This window comes from Oncorhynchus mykiss, chromosome 27 (assembly GCF_057628025.1).
Source record: "Oncorhynchus mykiss isolate SJ-2025 chromosome 27, ASM5762802v1, whole genome shotgun sequence".
NCBI classification, from domain to species: domain Eukaryota; kingdom Metazoa; phylum Chordata; class Actinopteri; order Salmoniformes; family Salmonidae; genus Oncorhynchus; species Oncorhynchus mykiss.
The window spans coordinates 17,450,640-17,473,874 of record NC_143048.1 but is presented as its reverse complement, the minus strand read 5'-3'; the positions used below and the strand labels follow the sequence as shown (position 1 = coordinate 17,473,874).

The 23,235-nt window shown below is 42.1% G+C and overlaps 1 protein-coding gene across 1 annotated transcript; it reads left to right on the top strand.

Moving 5' to 3' along the window:
• Positions 1-5,871: 5,871 nt before the first annotated feature.
• LOC110507638 (olfactory receptor 11A1-like) lies at positions 5,872-6,822 on the top strand. Its single transcript, XM_021587754.3, has one exon. The coding sequence runs from the start codon at positions 5,872-5,874 to the stop codon at positions 6,820-6,822; it is 951 nt and encodes a 316-aa protein (XP_021443429.3).
• The last annotated feature ends 16,413 nt before the right edge of the window (positions 6,823-23,235 follow it).

Here is a 23,235-nt window from a genome sequence, read left to right as displayed (position 1 = left end):
CTACCTAAGTCATTATTTAGGCAGAACCAGGTATCAAAAGGGGGGTGGGTAAGTTAGTGGCCTATTGGATAATAAACTAATAATAAAAAATGTTTAGCTAACAAATAGGCATAGAAGTTAAAGATATAATCAGATAAAACATATGAGAAACTGTTTGTTAACCAAGCCTGTATGTCCAGGATTTTATGCATTACAGGTGAACTACAGGTGAAGTCACTCAATCCAGTCCCAGAGGCTTGTTGGGGGGACCATACCAAGGACGCCTGGTGACAGCTAGCTGAAAGAGCTACCCGGATTCATATCACACGGCGGGAGGGTAAGACACATTACCACTGTCGAACAATAAACTGTGTTCGAGAGGAGAACTAGAATTAACAGAATTCCGGGGGCCATCTCTCGAATGAAGAAAATCCTTCCTGTCTTTTCACCCCTGTTTTTGTTCATAGAAGTGAAGGTGTGTCTGGCTCTTGCTAGTGATGTGTTCTCGGGGAGAGGGTGGGGCTTCACATGGGCGCTGTTCGTCTGAGCTGTCTTATCGTGGGTGCCATATTCCTACTTGAGTATGCGGAGAGTGGTAATTTGACCCATGGTTTAGACGATGAGGATTTTGTTCCAAAACAAGCATAAGAGATCCCTAGATCTGGGTAGTTAGAGTAGAGGTTGGGAAGGATCTATCAATGGAGTTTTATGTAGACCAAATGGGGTCTCTAACTACATGGCAGTCTAGGACTCTGAGCCATTATGGTATATATCGGTGCAGGTCCCCATATTGATCGTGGACACAGGTCATAGCTCATATGGAGAGAGAGGGCTATATGAATCCACTCACCCAGTATGGAAGGAGGTGGAGTATAGTGAAGGTGAGAGTTTTTGACTGTAATCCGGAGAGAGGGATGTATTGCATAAAGATACGCCTTACCCTTTAAACAGTAATGAAGGAGGATCTAGGGTTGTGGTATGATGGATATGACCCGTTTTTGGTCAACACCCTAGTACGGTTCCGGGTAGAGGAGGTTAGGCCAGTATGGTAAAGCTGTTCACGAAAGCAGGAATGCCAGATAATGACAGTTGCATTGATTTGCACTATTTATGTCCACAGGTTCCTCCCTTTACAGTGACCGGAGGAGATTATTACCGTTTGGCCCAGTACAGTACTCTTGGGAATTGATGTCAGGGCGAGGTTTTACCGGCAGATTGAACAGGATTATGCTCCCTTGTACATTTGGGACTGCCTTTCACACTCATTCAACACCAAGACATGAAGTTTAGCCAAATGGGAGAAAAGAGCTACTCCATCTGGGTCTTTTGATGACAAAGTATACATTGATAACATTGGGGTTCCACGGGGGGTGCCAGATGAGTTCAAAGCAAGAAATCAGATCCTAGCAGGATTAGAGTTAAGCATTTCCGGGTGGTCTACTCTCAATAAGAACGTGGACTGGATTAATTATATTTAGTATAATCAACAGCGCTTTACCAATTATACCAGAGATGCTATTAAAGGTTTTGCAGAACAGACTGAAGCAACCAGCCTGATGGCTTGGCAGAATAGAATTGCATTAGATATGTTATTGGCTGAAAAGGGATTTTCGGGACCATGTTTGTGCTTACATCCCAAATAACACAGCTCCGGAAGAATCAGTGACCGAAGCCTCAGCTGGTTTGACCACCCTGGCTCACGGTTTGGCAGAAAACTCTGGGGTGGATACTTATCTGACTAATTGGTTTGATAGTACGTTTGGAAAATGGAAAAATATTATGATCACTGTATTATGGACTACATTCACCTGTGTGACTGTTTTAGTTTTATGGGGCTGTTGTCTAATTCCCTGTGTACGAGGCCTTATTTCCAGGACTCTGGAGAAATCGATGACAATAGATGGTGAGGTGCCAGCCGATTCCAGGTTCTGACGCGTGGAGTGCTGAATGCATGTCTACAGAACAAGTGAACGAATCTGGATCCTTCATTTGCGGGGAATTTATATTTGATGAGACCATTTTTGATATTTAGGGAGGTTAGGTTGTATCTTGTTTCAATATTAAACTGTTGTTTTATGAAGATTGTAACGAAAATCCTGATAAGAAGAATTATGATTCTGATGTAGGCCTGAGAAACAGTCAGTGCGAATGCAAGTAGTGGGTTATGTTTAGGTGATGTTTTGATAACAATAAATATTTCTAATAAAAATAGAAATAGGCTTTTTAATATTACAATATAACTACGTGTGATTGGATGTATAATATTTAATCAAAGGGTGGATATGTTAAGGGAATTGCTATCAATGATGACTAATTATGTATACATTTCAATCAGGACTGACTAATCAGAATACTATTATGTTACTGTATATGTACTAATCAGAATACTATTATGTTACTGTATATGTATGAATTTTCTTTTTAATCTTAGTACTGAATATAATGTGTGCAAATATAATCAAGAATTAGAACAATGACTGTCATTTCCTTGGCAGAAATGAATGAACTATATCGCCAGACTGGCTAGAATGCTTATCTACACAGGCTGACCTTGGCTCTAGGCGAGGTGGGAAGGCTTGAGAACTATAGAGCCTTTCTACCAGTGTCAAGAAGAAACGGAACATTTAGAAAACGCTGACGTCATTTTCAGTTTATAACCTGTGGTAAAATGTGTAAGGAGCAGTACTCTCGTAAATAAAGGCTGCTGTTTGACTTTAAGACTATCCTTATGAATTGACAGAGTGTTTGATTTTAATTGGGTATTAAAACAGAGTAATTTAATTCCTGCAACAACTAGTCATGGTGTGATCATAACAACATACAGGAACTCAAGTCCTTTTTCTCTCCTGACCTAGAATTCCTTACAATCAAATGCCGACTTGATTATCTTCCAAGAGAATTCTCTTCGATTATAATCACAGCCGTGTATATGCCCCCCAAGCAGACACCTGAAAGAACTTCATTGGACTCTATGTAAACTGGAAACCACATATCCTGAGGCTGCATTTATTGTAGCTGGGGATTTTAACAAAGCTAATCTGAAATCAAGGCTCCCTAAATTTTATCAGCATATCGAATGTGCAACCTGGGCTGGCAGCATTCTCGATCATTGCTACTCTAACTTCCGCGACGCATACAAAGCCCTCCCTAGCCCTCCTTTAAACAAATCTGACCACGTCTCCATTTTGTTGCTCCCAGCCTATAGACAGAAACTAAAACAGGAACCACCTGGTCTGGTCAGAACTCTGGTCTGTTCAATGCTGGTCCGACCAATCAGATTCAAGATTGCTTCGATCACGTGGACTGGAATATGTTCCAGATAGCCTCAGACAACCAAATTGATGTACAGTATATGCTGATTCGGTGAGCGAGTTAATTAGCAAGTGCATCGGTGATGTTGTACCCACGGTGACTATTAAAACCTTCCCCAACCAGAAACCTTGGATTGATGGCAGCGCAAAACTGAAAGCGCGAGCCACTGCTTATAATCAGTCACGGCAAGGTGACTGGAAACATGACCGAATACAAAGAGCGTAGCTATTCCCTCCACAAGGCAATCAAACAAGCGAAGTGTCAGTATAGAGACAAGGTAGAGTCGCAATTCAACAGCTCAGACACGAGACGTATGTGGCAGGGTCTACAGTCAATCACGGATTACAAAAATAAAACCAGCCCCGTCGCAGACACCGACGTCTTGCTCCCAGGCAAATTAAACAACTCCTTTGCTCGCTTTGAGGACAATACAGTGCCACTACCAAAACCTTCGGGCTCTCCTTCAACGCGGCTAACGTGAGTAAAACATTTAAACGTGTTAACCCTCGCAAGGCTTCCGGCCCAGACGTGATCCCTAGCCACGTCCTCAGAGCATGCGCAGACCAGCTGGCTGGTGTGTTTATGGACATATTCAGTCAATCCCTATCCCCGTCTGATGTTCCCACATGCTTCAAGAGGGCCACCATTGCATCTTCTGAGAATGAGGGGTTATTTTCCGAAGGCGCATGGCACTGTGGTGCTGCATGGAGATCACAAGTTCTTCAACTGGGCAGCAGTGACGTGATGAAGAGAATATCCTATGGGATGACTAACTAAGACCACTGCAACAGACTTATTTTAAAGTGTGGGAATAGGTTTATGCCAAACTTAGGCTATGTTTAACCTCTCTAGGGGGTGTGGGACGCTACCGTCCCACCTGGCCAACATCCGGTGAAATTGCAGAGCGCCAAATTCAAATTAAATTACTATAAATATACTTTCATTATATGTGTTTGTATGTTCACAGATTAAATTTCACGTTTACGTTTCATGTTTCACGCATGGCTTTTCTTACGAGTTTAACAATTTACATGTGGATTTTTTTACGATCCTAACGATATGTACGTTCAATGTTTTGGCAGCTATCTGGCTCCATATTCAACATTTGTTAACAGACACCTCAAACTAGTTTTAACTATTCTATTTCAATGCCATGGGTAGCTACATCTGTTTTGCAACAATGTTTGTTTTGCAACAAGAGTATCACATAAAAGTGGAAGAAAAAGTTTGCCAGTTCTCTGCATTGAGTTTCTTGTTTAAGTTACACATTTTGTAGTAATTCACCTGTATTCAGCCTCCCCTGGGGGATCTAACCTTGAATGGCAAGATCCTCGAACAAAGACTTCATTCCATATGTAAAATGCTCACCTGCCATGCATAGTTACCAAGTTCATCAAGTTTAAAGTGTAACTTTGTCTTGTGGGGGCAGTATGGCTTTGAGAAAATATTTTCAACCACAAAGTTAATTGTGAATGTCAAATAGCATGTTAGTTAACAGCCAATTGCACAGGAATTATAAATGTTTTGATATTTTAAGGTAGGGACTGAAGCTAATGAGTCAACCCGCGCATCACTAAAACACACACTCTCTCTCTCTAATATCGATGTAACTGCTCCAGATCAAATGAAAATTGGGATGAACCATGCAACACTCCCTGGTCCAAGGCCAGCTCTAGCCTTTTGGATGACCTAAGCGGGATTTGGCAGCGGAGAGAAAATCTTGCAGGCTACTTATTATTCTTATTGGCTGAGCCGGCACTGCACTGACCTAACCACCCATGGGACACTGAGTCACACCATGACAATTAAATTATTTGTGTCATTGGAGTTCAAGTAAACACACTGCTGTATACTGTTTTTTTTCTTCCTTTAAAAGGTATAAAAGGTCAGGGATGTGACAGTACTTTAGTGTGGAATAGTCCACTGACACAGAACATACATTTGTAGGCATATGTCTATATCACAGCAGTCTGGAGAAAGATACAAGGTGATCTAGACTTAAATCCTGTTTTAAATATATATGTACGTATTTTTATTGATGTTTTGACTCTTCATTCAGACAGTAAGGAAATTAGAGGAGGACACAGGCAAGTGGGAGAATCAGTGAGAAAGGTGGACAGGGATTGAACCCTGTAATGGTAAGATGTATGTGACTTATGATGAGGAGCATTACCACACCACAGCTCTGTATGACTAGCATCCTGTTTGATTCACACACTATGACTGCAGTGTTTGTAAGTGTAACAGTAAAGCAAAGACCGGTAAACTGTAACTGTGTCAATTGCGTTTGTTATTCAAAATATGAATATTATTGAACTACAGTAGGGATGAATGATGTTTGCTTTATGTTCTACTCCGTGTCCATCACAGCCACAGGTAACAATGTTTTTCCATGGTGATGCCTATGGGGGTAATCACTTTGAATAGTAACACTGTGGCAATAATGCAAATAATTGATGGCAATTCTAAGAATGAAGAAATGTTGAATCAATAAGAGATTAATAATTTCACCTGATAGACAGTGTTTTCCTTCACTTGTGAACTAAATATATCTACAAATACTTCTATACTATTGGGAAAATGATGAACTCAACACAACTCACGTCATTTATCCTAGCTGGATATAGTGACATTGGACACTTAAAGTACATGTATTTCATTATATTAACTGTCTTATACGTCTCCATAGTTTTTGCGAACACAGTGCTTATTGTGGTAATATGTATGGAGAGGAGCCTTCATGAACCCATGTATCTGTTTCTGTGCAGTTTGTTTGTAAATGACTTGTATGGTACCACTGGTTTGTTTCCTGCTCTCATGACTCATTTGGTTTCAGATGACCATACAGTTTCCACTGGGTACTGTTACCTACAGATATTTGTCTTGTACACATATGGATCTATTGAATTCAGCAATTTAGCAGTCATGTCCTACGACAGGTACCTTGCTATATGTTATCCACTACAGTATAACGTCATCATGACACCCAACAGGGTGTGTATTTTAATTTGTGTAATATGGTTGTACTCTTTTGCAAAATTCAGCATACAACTGTCTTTAACTATTCGTTTGCAATTGTGTGGAAACCTCATGGACAAAGTGTATTGTGACAACTACCTGGTAGTTAAACTTGCCTGTTCAACTTCAGACACGACAGTTAATAAGATCTATGGACTCTGTGGTATTGTTTTGTCTGTCACTGTCCCTTTAATTACCATTGTGTTGTCGTATATTAAGATTCTGACCATTTGTTTGAAATCTTCAATCGAGACCAGACAGAAAGCTTTCAGCACCTGTTCTCCTCATCTGGCCTCGCTGCTCAACTTCTCTTTCGGCTGTTTCTTAACTCTGCTCCAGAGTAGATTTGATAGCCCTATGAGAAATGTTCCAACTGTACTTCACACTTTTTTATCAGTGTACTATCTGATGTGCCAGCCACTTTTAAATCCTATTGTGTATGGAGTTAGGATGGCTAAAATCAGACAGGCTTGTAAATACATACTACCTGTAGGTCTGTACCCTAAAACATAAGCTAGACATTAGTGTGACCTTTTCCGTACTGATTATTAGATTTTTGTGATGTTGACTTGTGTTTTGTTACTGATAGTTTTATTACTGATAGGCTAGTCGCTATAATGAATTGGGCAGAGGATGGCAAATCAGATGTGTAAAACATTTGCTAATTTATGAAATAATGTCATATAAAAAAAAATAAACAGAAGAAGTTCATGACTTTGAATTCCTTACTTAAATGTAAGTATGTAAGGCTGCTTTTGCATAGCAAGCCCAATTCTGATCTTTGTTATTGTTATATGATCTGATCTGGTTGGTCAAAAGACAAATTATTGGAGAAATGATCAGAATTAGACTGCCTGTGTAAACGCAGCCAAATAAATCTGGATATGCAAAACTGTCTGGATCAATCAACAACAGTGAATAAATTGATGTAAATGTGTAAAAGGTAAGCCCACCTTATAGCCCACCATTAGGTCCATCACTAATGGAAAATGGGCTCAGTGGGTACATTTTGGGAGAGAAATCTAGGGAAATACTTCAGCATGAAAACAAACGATATTCTTTCTGGACCAGATACCTTTATTGAGATAAGGCATCTTGTTTTTCCAGGGTCACTGTGAGATGTTTGACCTAGAGAATGTAATAATCCAATAAGGCTCATGAGGATGTATGCATAAAACACATTGGTTAATGTACTCCATCCACACTTTACCATGGGGAAAGCAGACGCCAATAATAAGACCGTAAAGTATAAGTATATAATACCCCTGATAAAGGGAATAGGGTGCAACTTGGGGGGGACACCTTCTGTCATCCCCTCTGGGAGGGTAGGACCTGAAAGTGTACTTGAGAGAATATAGTAGACGGTTGCTGTCCTTTGATTGTCCTCTCGTTGATCTCTTAATGACATCCTCTCCGTGGTCACGATATTTAGTGTGTCATTATGTAACTTGATAGTGCACCTGTTTCTTTGAAGTAAAACACATGTTGAAGTCTAAAGTCATGGCCTGGTGATTGATGTGTAGTGACCTTGTTGAACTTAAAGAAATGTGTTTGAAGTAAAATATGTCAAAAGTATTTTCCGGGGAGGCCTGAGTTTTAACTTTTGAACAGTTCAAACACTTGGGAAGTTTTATAGTAATCTTGTGGAACTGCTGTGTAATGAGCTTGTGGAACTGCTGTGTAGTGAGCTTGTGACCCATTATAGAATGAACAGGAAAAAGTCATTTCTGGTTAGGTCTACCTGAGTATAAGTAAATCTTACATGCTGACCACACCGCTTCTATCATGTGCGTGAGCGTTGCAAAATAAATGTACACATACTAGTTATTCAATCGTTACACCCACACTGCTCGCGCGCGCCAACGAGCGTCTGCATTGCCAGGCACTAAAATAGAAGTTGCTTCTATTTGTGGCGCAGAACGTGCTGAAAGTCCTGCCTCTCCCATCTCCTCATCGGCTTTTAGAAGCATATGCCCATGTGGCATCTCCTCGTTGGTTATACCCACGTGGGTGATTGAAAGATGAACGGATGTTGGTTGTGGTAATACACTTTATGAAAGTTAGTAGCAAATTGCCATATAAAGTCCAAAGAAGAAAAAGCCTGGAAGGAGGAGAGATGGCTAGAAACAATTCAGTTGACCGTTTTATGTGTAGATTAATTGTTGGATTAGAGGACCTTGAGCATTTCAGATAAAATAGCAACTCAATATGTATATCTCAGGACAAATTAGCTAGCACCAGCAAGATAGCTGTCTAAATAGGACAAATTAGCTAGCAACTGCAAGCTAGCCAAATTGCCATAAATGTTTAATGCTTTTCGACCCATCCCCAAATTAATATAATTGGTTCAGAGTTCGTTTTGATATTTCAACCTGCTTGTCGTGATCACGTTTGGTGTGGGGTAACAAAATCAATTTGCGCACAATGGCGCACGCAGATGCACACGCGTGTCCGGTTTGGGCATGGTGTTAGCTTTGTCCTGTGAACACCATGAGCGAGAAGAAACCTCGAGAGATAAACCACAGAAAACTTGTGGGAGGTTACAAGGAGACAAGGACCATGCTCATGAAAATATTATACAAGGAAGGAAGATAAAACACTTTCCAAAAAATAAATATAAACATGTATTGGGTAGTAATGTGTAGTATTGTGTAATAATAACATGTATGATCTATATAGAGGTTTAGTAATAAACATTAGTATCAGAGTTTAATATTAGTAAACTTTAATAAACTTGCATAGTAAACTTGAATAATTGTTTAAATGTCTGTACTAAAGGTTTTGTAGAAAATAAAACTTTTGAAAGAACATTTAATTGACCTTCAATTAAATAAATATTTCTCTCCCTCTGTCTTTCCCCTTGGGTGGGTGTGTGTGGGGCTTGGTTACATGGGGTGGTGTCAGGTTACAAGCGGACACACTAAATATGTGGAACGACATTTATTGGATATTTCAAACTTTTTAAACAAATCAAAAACTGAAAAATTGGGCGTGCAAACGGTCACAAAGTTCAAGGGGGCCGAATACTTTCGCAAGGCACTGTATATACATTTTTGGACTTACAAATTAATAATATATACCCAGGGCCTCCCGAGTGGCAAAGTGGTCTAAGGCACTACATCTCAGTGTTAGAGGCGTCACTACAGATGCGGGTTCAATCCCGGGCTGTGCCAGCCACAACTGGGAGCCCCATGAGATCTCAATTGGCCCAGCATCGTCTGGGTTAGGGGAGGATTTGGCCGGCTAGGATGTCCTTGTCCCATTGCACTCTAGCGACTCCTTGTGGCGGGCCGGGCTCATGCACGCTGTCTTCGGTCGCTAGCTGTGCAGTGTTTCCTCCGACACATTGGTGAGGCTGGCTTCCGGGTTAAGCGAGCAGTGTGTCAAGAAGCAGTGTGGCTTGGCGGAGTCGTGTTTCGGAGGACGCATGGCTCTCGACCTTCGCCTCTCCTGAGTCCGTACGGGAGTTGCAGCGATAGGACAAGACTGTAACTACCAATTGGATATCATGAAATTGGGGAGAAAAAATGATAATAATGAATAAATAATAATATATACCCATTGTTTCTTAAAAAATATGCTGGTATGTGTTCGCTACACCACTTGCATTTCTAAAGACAGCGCCCGGTGCTGGAAATTGATTAGGCATATTAAGGGGGCTTTGTTGGGGCACTATTTAAGAAATAAGAGGTACAGTAGGCTTACTGACAGATGCAATGATTTTATCCATATACTTGTCAGTAGGCCTATAGCTATTTCCTTCAATACTGTCACCATGCACTCCTTAAATAGGCCTACCTCCTTTCTGTGTTGGACTCGGGCCTCATGTCTGGTGTGGAAAAGTATCCTCTGAAAGTACCATGCATGGATTCATAATGACATTTCAGATTGAATTCTTTGCAAACAGCGACAATTTTGTTGCAAACAAGACACACTGGTTTGGCATTGGAGACATATGCTACGATGAACAGGCTATCTTTTAATCGATTTGGTAGGCCTATTAACATTGGGATTTTACTTCTATAATCAGATCGAAATTATTATGTTACTATAATTGAATTTATTAGCCCACTAACCACACGTGTTAAATGTGTAGTGTAGCACACACTGTGTAGGGCTATGAATTGGGCAGCTAGTAGGCTCTTTGCTAATAGGCTAACTATGTTCTGGCACGCCGACTAGCTACAACCTAAGGAACAAATTTGCTGGAGGCCAAACCTAGATGCCAACCCCTGTTGTACATTGTAAATTAAATCACACCCTTCACCACCACTACCACCATCATCATCATCATCATTCAGATCATTCAAACGTGTGGATATAGGCCTAGTCGTCATCTTGAAGAACTTGTGGTTGTCGCAGTGAAGTGAAATTACTTTGTTGTTCACCAGTGCTCTCTGATGAGGAAACAACATGCAAAGTAGCCTAGCAACATCACTCACAAATGGCACAGATGTGTTCGCTATATTGCACTGGTCCTCTTCAATTTTAATTCCAGGTTGCATATCAAGTATTTAAGGGCATATCGAATGGTCTGCTCTGCCCATAACAGTCAAGAATGGTCCACCACCCAAAGAACATCCATCCAACTTGACAAAGTGGCAAAGACACAATTGTGGGAAGCGTTGGAGTCAACATGGGCCAGCATCCATGTGGAACGCTTTTTACAACTTGTAGAGTTCATGCCCTGACAAATTTAAGCTGTTCTGAGGGCAAAAGGGGGTGTAACTCAATATCAGTAAGTTGTTCTTAATGTTTTGTGCTCAGTGTATAGTTAATGTATTACTATACATTTAAATTGTGTTTTAATGCAAAAAAAGATCCACCCTGTTCCATGTGTTCAATGTATTCCATTTACAATTTGGCTCCAGTGCGGTGTTACTTCCATGCTATTATGTTGCGTCTCTGTATGTGTCACGACTTCCACCAAAGTCGGATCCTCACCTTGTTCGAGCGGCGCTCGGCACTCGTCGTCGCCGGTCTTCTAGCCATCATCGATCCACTTTTCATTTTCCATTTGTTTTGTCTTGTCTTCTCACACATCTGGTCTCAATTTCCCTCACTACATGTTGTGTATTTAACCCTCTGTTCCCCCCATGTCTTTGTGCAGAATTGTTTATTGTAAGTGCATGTGCACGTTTTCTCTGGTGCGCGACAGGTTTCATACCCATTTGTTTGTGGTTCTGGTTACAGCTGGTTTTATGAATAAAACTGCTCCGTTGATTACCCAGTTTTCTCTCCTGCGCCTGACTTCCCTGCCGCCAGTTACGCACTCCCTAAGAGTATGTTCCTAGCTGCCAACTAGCTAGCCATTTAACATTGGCTAGACATGTTCTTTTTAATCTGCTCTTCTCTATTAATTACTGTATTTCTAAAGAACATAAGAAAGGCATTACAACCCCCGGGAGGGCGTGTTACAAAAATGGTATCTGTTTTTCTCTATATTGTTTCCTTGACAGGTATAGGTGACCATTCGCATATCATACCATGGTAGGCATTTTTTAAATTCAATCTCACAAGTATAATAATCAAGTGAGGAGCTTAGTTTAAACAGATCATCATGTATTAGAAATGGTCGGTCTTAATTTTGGATTTAACATACTTAAATCATATGACTGCAGGATGCAAAGTATAATATTGTTTGATTTAGGCTATGAATTATGTTATAAGGAGAAATGTAAAGGCATCTATATTAGTGAGTACAGATGTGGGCAAATCTATCACTGAATCAATAACAAGTTAAGGAATTATCCATTTATGTTGGCCTTTGTGATATCGTTTTAATTTACAGTATATGTAAGCTACATTACTATAGAGGATTGGCTACTCTTCTTCAAAAATGGACAGCACATCTTTACCAACTCCCAAGACCAAGGCAGCAGCTACTCTTCCCTGGGTCCTGCAAAATTAAGTGAGTTATATACAATTTAAAATGTTAAATGACATTAAATTCTGTAACACTTTACCCAATATATTAGGTGTGTTCCCTCAGGCCACTACTCCACTCCACATATACCACATTCATGTGTACGTGTGTGTAGAGTGTGTGTCTTATCATGTGTATGTGTGTCTGTGCCTGTGTCACTTCACAGTCCCCGCTGTTCCATAACATGTATTTGTATCTGTTTTTAAAATCTGATTCTACTGCTTACATCATATGCCTGATGTGAAATTTAGTTTCACGTACCCATTGGCTCTATGTAGTGCTGTGCGTCTCCCATAGTCTGTTCTTGACTTGGGGATTGTGAAGAGACCTTTGGTGCATGTGTTGTGGTGTGTGCATGGGTGTCCAAGCTGTCTGCTAGTAGTTTATACAAACACCTTGGTGCATTCAGCATGTCAACACTTCTTACAAAAACAAATTGTGATGAAGTCAATCTCTCTTCCACACATAGGGCCAGCCGTATGTGCTTTGTTTGTTAAACCGTTTTATGGGAGCACTGGTTTGTTTCCTGCTCTCATGTTTTACTTACTGTCTGACACATGATATTTCCCTTCTTTATTGTTATCTCCAGATGTATGTGTTGTACACAAACGCTATAACAGAATTGAGTAATTTAGCAGTCTTGTCCTGTGACAGGTACATTTATATTTGTTATCGTCTACGGTATAACAATATTATGACACCTAAAATCATTTGTGGCTTAATTCTGTTGTCCTGGTTGTATTATTTTTCATCAACGCCATCGTTAGAGCTGTTGCAGTGACCTTATTACCACCACACTGGAGGTCACGAGTCATGAAGGCAGTCAAATTCCACGTGACTGTTCGGTCACGGTAATTTGGCTTCTCCAAGCTCTGATGCTGTTGATGGTCATTAGTAGCCTACCAAACTTGCTATCTGCCTGGTACCAATATATTGTCCCTCTAATCACTCTGAAATCAATGCAATTGTTATCAAAAATCTAATCAAAAACTTAATGAGAGCCCATGAGCTCATGTTGCGCAACATTGCTATAGGCTATGGAATTGCGGGAGAAAACAGAGTGATGGCCTCTACTAAAAAGAGGAGGATCCCATCACCTTTCTATAGGCTAGGCCCAATATATTTATCTATATATTTATATTCTAATATTTAGCACATTGCTTAACTTTACAACAGGAGTGAAATGAACCAAAGGAAAAGCATCCTCCATTTTCTATTTAAGTGCACAGATGACATGTATTTTTTCCCGCTGCCCCTGTTTCGAGACATAAGTATTTGATACATATGTATTTGATCACCTACCAACCGGTAAGAATTCCGGCTCTCACAGACCTGTTAGTTTTTCTTTAAGAATCCCTCCTTTTCTCCACTCATTACCTGTATTAACTGCACCCGTTTGAACTTGTTACCTGTAGAAAAGACACCTGTCCACACACTCAATCGAACAGACTCCAACCTCTCCACAATGGCCAAGACCAGAGAGCTGTGTAAGGACATCAGGGTTAAATTGTAGACCTGCACAAGGCTGGGATGGGCTACAGGACAATAGGCAAGCAGCTTGGTGAGAAGGTAACAACTGTTGGCGCAATTATTAGAAAATGGAAGAAGTTCAAGATGACAGTCAATCACCCTCGGTCTGGGGCTCCATGCAAGATCTCACCTCGTGGGGCATCAATGATCATGAGGAAGGTGACGGATCAGCCCAGAACTACATGGCAGGACCTGGTCATTGACCCGAAGAGAGCTGGGACCACAGTCTCAAAGAAAACCATTAGTAACACACTACGCCGTCATGGATTAAAATCCTGCAGCGCACGCAAGGTCCCCCTGCTCAAGCCAGCGCAAGTCCAGGCCCGTCTGAAGTTTGCCAATGACCATCTGGATGATCCAGAGGAGGAATGGGAGAATGTCATGTGGTCTGATGAGACAAAAATAGAGCTTTTTGGTCTAAACTCCACTCGCCGTGTTTGGAGGAAGAAGAAGGATGAGTACAACCCCAAGAACACCATCCCAACCGTGAAGCATGGAGGTGGAAACATCATTCTTTGGGGATGCTTTTCTGCAAAGGGGACAGGACGACTGCACCGTATTGAGGGGAGGATGGATGGGGCCATGTATCGCGAGATCTTGGCCAACAACCTCCTTCCCTCAGTAAGAGCATTGAAGATGGGTCGTGGCTGGGTCTTCCAGCATGACAACGACCCGAAACACACAGCCAGGGCAACTAAGGAGTGGCTCCGTAAGAAGCATCTCAAGGTCCTGGAGTGGCCTAGCCAGTCTCCAGACCTGAACCCAATAAAAAATCTTTGGAGGGAGCTGAAAGTCAGTATTGCCCAGCGACAGCCCCGAAACTGCTGCAGTGTGTGCAAACCTAGTCAAGAACTACAGGAAACGTATAATCTCTGTAATTGCAAACAATGGTTTCTGTAACAAATATTAAGTTCTGCTTTTCTGAATGTATCAAATTCTTATGTCATGCAATAAAATACAAATTAATTACTTAAAAATCATACAATGTGATTTTCTGGATTGTTTTAGATTCCATCTCTCACAGTTGAAGTGTACCTATGATACAAATTACAGACCTCTACATGCTTTGTAAGTAGGAAAACAAGAGCAAAGAGAAAGAATTAGGCAGACAGAGTGGGAGGGTCGTCACCCTCCAGAGTGGGAGGGTCGTCACCCTCCAGAGTGGGAGGGTCGCAACATCTCAAAACATCAGTCAGGAAGTTAAAGCCTGGTCGCAAATGGGACTTCCAAATGGAGAATGACCCCAAGCATACTTCCAAAGTTGTGGCAAAATGGCTTAAGGACAACAAAGTCAAGGTATTGGAGTGGCCATCACAAAGCCCTGACCCAAATCCCATAGAAAATTTGTGGGCAGAACTGAAAAGGCGTATGTGAGCAAGGAGACCCACAAACTTGACTCAGATACACCAGCTCTGTCAGGACAAATGTGCCAAAAAATCACCCAACTTATTGTGGGAAGCTTGTGGAAGTCTACCCGAAACGTTTGACCCAAGTTAAACAATTTAAATGCAATGCTACCAAATACTAATTGAGTGTATGTAAACTTCTGACCCACTGGGAATGTGATGAAATAAATAAAAGCTGAAATAAATAATTCTCTCTACTATTATTCTGACATTTCACATTTTAAAATAAAGTGGTGATCCTAACTGACCTAAAACAGGGAATTTTTACTGAGATTAAATGTCAGGAATTGTGAAAACTGAGTTAAAATGTATTTGGCTAAGGTGTATGTAAACTTCCGACATGTTTAACTTCCATCCTCTAAGGCCAGGAGCAAAACAATGTATGAATTAATGGTTGGATCAGAATCCCCGTTATAATCATTGACCAGTGTGGATAATAAGTCGAACCAGAAGTCCAAATCCCTATCTCCATCCACGGCTAATTTAGGAAAGGGACCTGTTTAGCTACCTATACAGTGCCTTGCGAAAGTATTCGGCCCCCTTGAACTTTGCGACCTTTTGCCACATTTCAGGCTTCAAACATAAAGATATAAAACTGTATTTTTTTGTGAAGAATCAACAACAAGTGGAACACAATCATGAAGTGGAACGACATTTATTGGATATTTCAAACTTTTTTAACAAATCAAAAACTGAAAAATTGGGCGTGTAAAATTATTCAGCCCCTTTACTTTCAGTGCAGCAAACTCTCTCCAGAAGTTCAGTGAGGATCTCTGAATGATCCGATGTTGACCTAAATGACTAATGATGATAAATACAATCCACCTGTGTGTAATCAAGTATCCGTATAAATGCACCTGCACTGTGATAGTCTCAGAGGTCCGTTAAAAGCGCAGAGAGCATCATGAAGAACAAGGAACACACCAGGCAGGTCCGAGATACTGTTGTGAAGAAGTTTAAAGCCGGATTAGGATACAAAAAGATTTCCCAAGCTTTAAACATCCCAAGGAGCACTGTGCAAGCGATAATATTGAAATGGAAGGAGTATCAGACCACTGCAAATCTACCAAGACCTGGCCGTCCCTCTAAACTTTCAGCTCATACAAGGAGAAGACTGATCAGAGATGCAGCCAAGAGGCCCATGATCACTCTGGATGAACTGCAGAGATCTACAGCTGAGGTGGGAGACTCTGTCCATAGGACAACAATCAGTCGTATATTGCAGAAATCTGGCCTTTATGGAAGAGTGGCAAGAAGAAAGCCATTTCTTAAAGATATCCATAAAAAGTGTTGTTTAAAGTTTGCCACAAGCCACCTGGGAGACACACCAAACATGTGGAAGAAGGTGCTCTGGTCAGATGAAACCAACATTGAACTTTTTGGCAACAATGCAAAACGTTATGTTTGGCGTAAAAGCAACACAGCTGAACACACCAACCCCACTGTCAAACATAGTGGTGGCAGCATCATGGTTTGGGCCTGCTTTTCTTCAGCAGGGACAGGGAAGATGGTTAGAATTGATGGGAAGATGGATGGAGCCAAATACAGGACCATTCTGGAAGAAAACCTGATGGAGTCTGCAAAAGACCTGAGACTGGGACGGAGATTTGTCTTCCAACAAGACAATGATCCAAAACATAAAGCAAAATCTACAATGGAATGGTTCAAAAATAAACATATCCAGGTGTTAGAATGGCCAAGTCAAAGTCCAGACCTGAATCCAATCGAGAATCTGTGGAAAGAACTGAAAACTGCTGTTCACAAATGCTCTCCATCCAACCTCACTGAGCTCGAGCTGTATTGCAAGGAGGAATGGGAAAAAAATTCAGTCTCTCGATGTGCAAAACTGATAGAGACATACCCCAAGCGACTTACAGCTGTAATCGCAGCAAAAGGTGGCGCTACAAAGTATTAACTTAAGGGGGCTGAATAATTTTGCACGCCCAATTTTTCAGTTTTTGATTTGTTAAAAAAGTTTGAAATATCCAATAAATGTCGTTCCACTTCATGATTGTGTCCCACTTGTTGTTGATTCTTCACAAAAAAATAGTTTTATATCTTTATGTTTGAAGCCTGAAATGTGGCAAAAGGTCGCAAAAGTTGTGGCAAAATGTGGCAAAAGTTCAAGGGGGCCGAATACTTTCGCAAGGCACTGTAGCTAGCCACCGGTGGACAACAACACAACGAGATGCAACAATTCCAGTTGTTTGTGTCAATGACATATGCTTTCAATGCAATTTGATAGGAGTGATGCCAAAATACAAGCTGGCTTCCCTTGACACTTTTTTTGGTGCGCCAGGACTACTCACAGTTAAGTTCACTCAGTTTAGCTCAATGCTGATTGGCAATTTTTTTATCAAGGGAGGCCAAATGCTTGCTGGCATCCCTTGCAATCCCTGCTGCGGGTGGCAACAATGTCCTACTAGTTTGGACCGGACAGCATCAGATAGATGGCCTACATGTCACATCTTCTCCTGCTCCTTCCCTCCTGTGTATGACGTCGCCAGAATACTAACAGAATACTAACCTCCGGTCCTGGGATTCGTCATTATCATTATGATTGACACCTGGACTTCATTATCTTCATAATCTCTTATGTTTTCTCACCAGTTGGTATTGTCCTTGTGTACTGGCGTTTAGCCACATGGATTTGTCTCATTCCTGGTTTTGTTATTTTATCAAACGTAAAAAAATTAATCGCAGTGAGACCCTGTGTTCCATCCTGGGTACCGCGTCTGGCTCTCTACCAGGAACCTCCCACTCCTCCTGCCCTGCAAGAAACTGAGCCCCCAGTATGTGGGGCCGTTCAAGGTTCTCCGGAGTGTCAACGAAGTGACATACAGGTTACAACTACCCAGTCACTATCGTATCTCACCCTCTTTTCATGTCTCCCTTCTCAGGCCGGTGGTTCCTGGTCCCCTCGCTGATACTGTCCCCCACGACACAGTTCCACCCCACCCCTGGACATTGAGGGGGTCCGGCATACGCTGTCAGATCCATACTGATCTCTCGAAGTCATGGGGGTCTGCTCCAGTATCTGGTGGACTTGGAGGGGTATGGCCCAGAGGAGCGGTGTTGGGTTACGGTGGAGGACATTCTGGACACCAACATAATCTGTGATTTCCACCTTTGCCACCCGGACCGACCCGCTCCTCATCCTTGGGGTCGTCCCTCTGGACGGTGTCTTCCTGTGGCTGGAGCCGCGCATCAGAGGGGAGGTACTGTCACATCTTCTCCTGCTCCTCCCCTCCGGTGTACGACGCCAGAATACTAACCATCGGTCCTGGGATTCATCATTACGCACACCTGGCACTCATCATTCCGCGCACCTGTTAGTCATTATGATTCACACCTGGACTTTACCTTCATAATTTCTTCCCCTTTATGTCACTCATGTTTTCTCACCAGTTACCGGCGTTTCGCCATATGGATTTGTCTCGTTCCTGGTTTTGTTGTTTTAGTAAACGTTTCACTTGCACCTGCTTCCCGACTCACAGCTCCGTTATTACACTACACATAGAGAGACAGAGGGGCGCTGTTTCGCTCGCTCAGATGCTTTCTCCGGTGAGATACATTCAGCCTCTTGTGAATTTAAGGAAAATTCTGAAACACAGAGAAAGATAAACTATTAGTCTTTTTCTTGGTCAATCTTTTGGGGGAAGCCCGGCTTCCCTTGGCATCCATGAATGCACACCACTCCTGGGAAGTCAGACCCAGCCAATCAGAATGAGTTTTCCCCCACAAAAGGGCTTTATTACAGACAGAAATACTCCTCAGCTTCCTGATACGCCATACCTGTCAAGTGGATGGATTATCTTGGCAAAGGAGACTTGTTTTTGAGTTGCTGTGCGTTTTGTTGCCAACCTGTTTTGCTACCTGACAAATTTACGGTTTTTACTTTTTAATTACCGTTTATATTTTTGTTTTTTCCTACTCAACTTTTTCACTCCGGACGCTTTATCTGGACACGATTCGTCAGGACCTCCAACAGCCGAAGCTAAGTAGTAACATTAACATGATGCCTTCTAATTGTAGTCGCTGTACTCGCCTTACGGCGAGGATAGCTGTGCTACAAGCCCAGCTTCAGACGCAATCGCTAGGCAAGGGTAATTTCAGTGTAGGAAAGGATGAAACAGCGTCTGTGCCACCAGTAAGTACAGATAGTAGTATAAATCCCCTGGCACAGTCCCCGCAGCCGGACAACTTTCTCACGGTTTCTGGAAGGAAATGCTGTAGGAACGCTCAACCGGTGTCGCTCATTCAGCCGACAGAAACTTTCAACCGGTTTTCCCCATTAAGCAGCGGGTCGGAGTCAGAGGCCGAGTCTTCTCTGGTCTCTACTCCTCCCGTTACGGGGTCTGAGACGCCGAAGCTTCCCACCATTAGCTCTGACAAATTGAAAACTCTAGTCATTGGCGACTCCATTACCCGCAGTATTAGACTTGAGAATCATCCAGCGATCATACACTGTTTACCGGGGGGCAGGGCTACCGACGTTAAGGCTAATCTGAAGATGGTGCTGGCTAAAGCTAAAACTGGCGAGTGTAGAGAGTATAGAGATATTGTTATCCACGTCGGCACCAACGATGTTAGGATGAAACAGTCAGAGATCACCAAGCGCAACATAGCTTCTGCGTGTAAATCAGCTAGAAAGATGTGTCGGCATCGAGTAATTGTCTCTGGCCCCCTCCCAGTTAGGGGGAGTGATGAGCTCTACAGCAGAGTCTCACAACTCAATCGCTGGTTGAAAACTGTTTTCTGCCCCTCCCAAAAGATAGAATTTGTAGATAATTGGCCCTCTTTCTGGGACTCGCCCACAAACAGGACCAAGCCTGACCTGCTGAGGAGTGACGGACTCCATCCTAGCTGGAGGGGTGCTCTCATTTTATCTACCAACATAGACAGGGCTCTAACTCCTCTAGCTCCACAATGAAATAGGGTGCAGGCCAGGCAGCAGGCTGTTAGCCAGCCTGCCAGCATAGTGGAGTCTGCCACTAGCACAGTCAGTGTAGTCAGCTCAGCTATCACCATTGAGACCGTGTCTGTGCCTCGACCTAGGTTGGGCAAAACTAAACATGGCGGTGTTCGCCTTAGCAATCTCACTAGGATAAAGACCACCTCCATTCCTGTCATTATTGAAAGAGATCATGATACCTCACATCTCAAAATAGGGCTACTTAATGTTAGATCCCTTACTTCAAAGGCAATTATAGTCAATGAACTAATCACTGATCATAATCTTGATGTGATTGGCCTGACTGAAACATGGCTTAAGCCTGATGAATTTACTGTGTTAAATGAGGCCTCACCTCCTGGCTACACTAGTGACCATATCCCCCGTGCATCCCGCAAAGGCGGAGGTGTTGCTAACATTTACGATAGCAAATTTCAATTTACAAAAAAAAAAATGACGTTTTCGTCTTTTGAGCTTCTAGTCATGAAATCTATGCAGCCTACTCAATCACTTTTTATAGCTACTGTTTACAGGCCTCCTGGGCCATATACAGCGTTCCTCACTGAGTTCCCTGAATTCCTATCGGACCTTGTAGTCATAGCGGATAATATTCTAATCTTTGGTGACTTTAATATTCACATGGAAAAGTCCACAGACCCACTCCAAAAGGCTTTCGGAGCCATCATCGACTCAGTGGGTTTTGTCCAACATGTCTCTGGACCCACTCACTGTCACATTCATACGCTGGACCTAGTTTTGTCCCATGGAATAAATGTTGTGGATCTTAATGTTTTTCCTCATAATCCTGGACTATCGGACCACCATTTTATTACGTTTGCAATTGCAACAAATAATCTGCTCAGACCCCAACCAAGGATCATCAAAAGTCGTGCTATAAATTCACAGACAACACAAAGATTCCTTGATGTCCTTCCAGACTCCTTCTGCCTACCCAAGGACGCCAGAGGACAAAAATCAGTTAACCACCTAACTGAGGAACTCAACTTAACCTTGCGCAATACCCTAGATGCAGTTGCACCCCTAAAAACTAAAAACATTTCTCATAAGAAACTAGCTCCCTGGTACACAGAAAATACCCGAGCTCTGAAGCAAGCTTCCAGAAAATTGGAACGGAAATGGCGCCACACCAAACTGGAAGTCTTCCGACTAGCTTGGAAAGACAGTACTGTGCAGTACCGAAGAGCCCTTACTGCTGCTCGATCATCCTATTTTTCTAACTTAATTGAGGAAAATAAGAACAATCCGAAATTCCTTTTTGATACTGTCGCAAAGCTAACTAAAAAGCAGCATTCCCCAAGAGAGGATGACTTTCACTTTAGCAGTGATAAATTCATGAACTTCTTTGAGGAAAAGATTATGATTATTAGAAAGCAAATTACGGACTCTTCCTTAAATCTGCGTATTCCTTCAAAGCTCAGTTGTCCTGAGTCTGCACAACTCTGCCAGGACCTAGGATCAAGAGAGACACTCAAGTGTTTTAGTACTATATCTCTTGACACAATGATGAAAATAATCATGGCCTCTAAACCTTCAAGCTGCATACTGGACCCTATTCCAACTAAACTACTGAAAGAGCTGCTTCCTGTGCTTGGCCCTACTATGTTGAACATAATAAACGGCTCTCTATCCACCGGATGTGTACCAAACTCACTAAAAGTGGCAGTAATAAAGCCTCTCTTGAAAAAGCCAAACCTTGACCCAGAAAATATAAAAAACTATCGGCCTATATCGAATCTTCCATTCCTCTCAAAAATTTTAGAAAAGGCTGTTGCGCAACAACTCACTGCCTTCCTGAAGACAAACAATGTATACGAAATGCTTCAGTCTGGTTTTAGACCCCATCATAGCACTGAGACGGCACTTGTGAAGGTGGTAAATGACATTTTAATGGCATCGGACCGAGGCTCTGCATCTGTCCTCGTGCTCCTAGACCTTAGTGCTGCTTTTGATACCATCGATCACCACATTCTTTTGGAGAGATTGGAAACCCAAATTGGTCTACACGGACAAGTTCTGGCCTGGTTTAGATCTTATCTGTCGGAAAGATATCAGTTTGTCTCTGTGAATGGTCTGTCCTCTGACAAATCAACTGTAAATTTCGGTGTTCCTCAAGGTTCCGTTTTAGGACCACTATTGTTTTCACTATATATTTTACCTCTTGGGGATGTTATTCGAAAACATAATGTTAACTTTCACTGCTATGCAGATGACACACAGCTGTACATTTCAATTAAACATGGTGAAGCCCCAAAATTGCCCTTGCTAGAAGAATGTGTTTCAGACATAAGGAAGTGGATGGCTGCAAACTTTCTACTTTTAAACTCGGACAAAACAGAGATGCTTGTTCTAGGTCCCAAGAAACAAAGAGATCTTCTGTTGAATCTGACAATTAATCTTAATGGTTGTACAGTCGTCTCAAATAAAACTGTGAAGGACCTCGGCGTTACTCTGGACCCTGATCTCTCTTTTGAAGAACATATCAAGACCATTTCAAGGACAGCTTTTTTCCATCTACGTAACATTGCAAAAATCAGGAACTTTCTGTCCAAAAATGATGCAGAAAAATTAATCCATGCTTTTGTCACTTCCAGGTTAGACTACTGCAATGCTCTACTTTCCGGCTACCCGGATAAAGCACTAAATAAACTTCAGTTAGTGCTAAATACGGCTGCTAGAATCCTGACTAGAACCAAAAAATTTGATCATATTACTCCAGTGCTAGCCTCTCTACACTGGCTTCCTGTCAAAGCAAGGGCTGATTTCAAGGTTTTACTGCTAACCTACAAAGCATTACATGGGCTTGCTCCTATCTATCTCTCTGATTTGGTCCTGCCGTACATACCTACACGTACGCTACGGTCACAAGACGCAGGCCTCCTAATTGTCCCTAGAATTTTTAAGCAAACAGCTGGAGGCAGGGCTTTCTCCTATAGAGCTCCATTTTTATGGAACGGTCTGCCTACCCATGTCAGAGACGCAAACTCGGTCTCAACCTTTAAGTCTCTACTGAAGACTCATCTCTTCAGTGGGTCATATGATTGAGTGTAGTCTGGCCCAGGAGTGGGAGGGTGAACGGAAAGGCTCTGGAG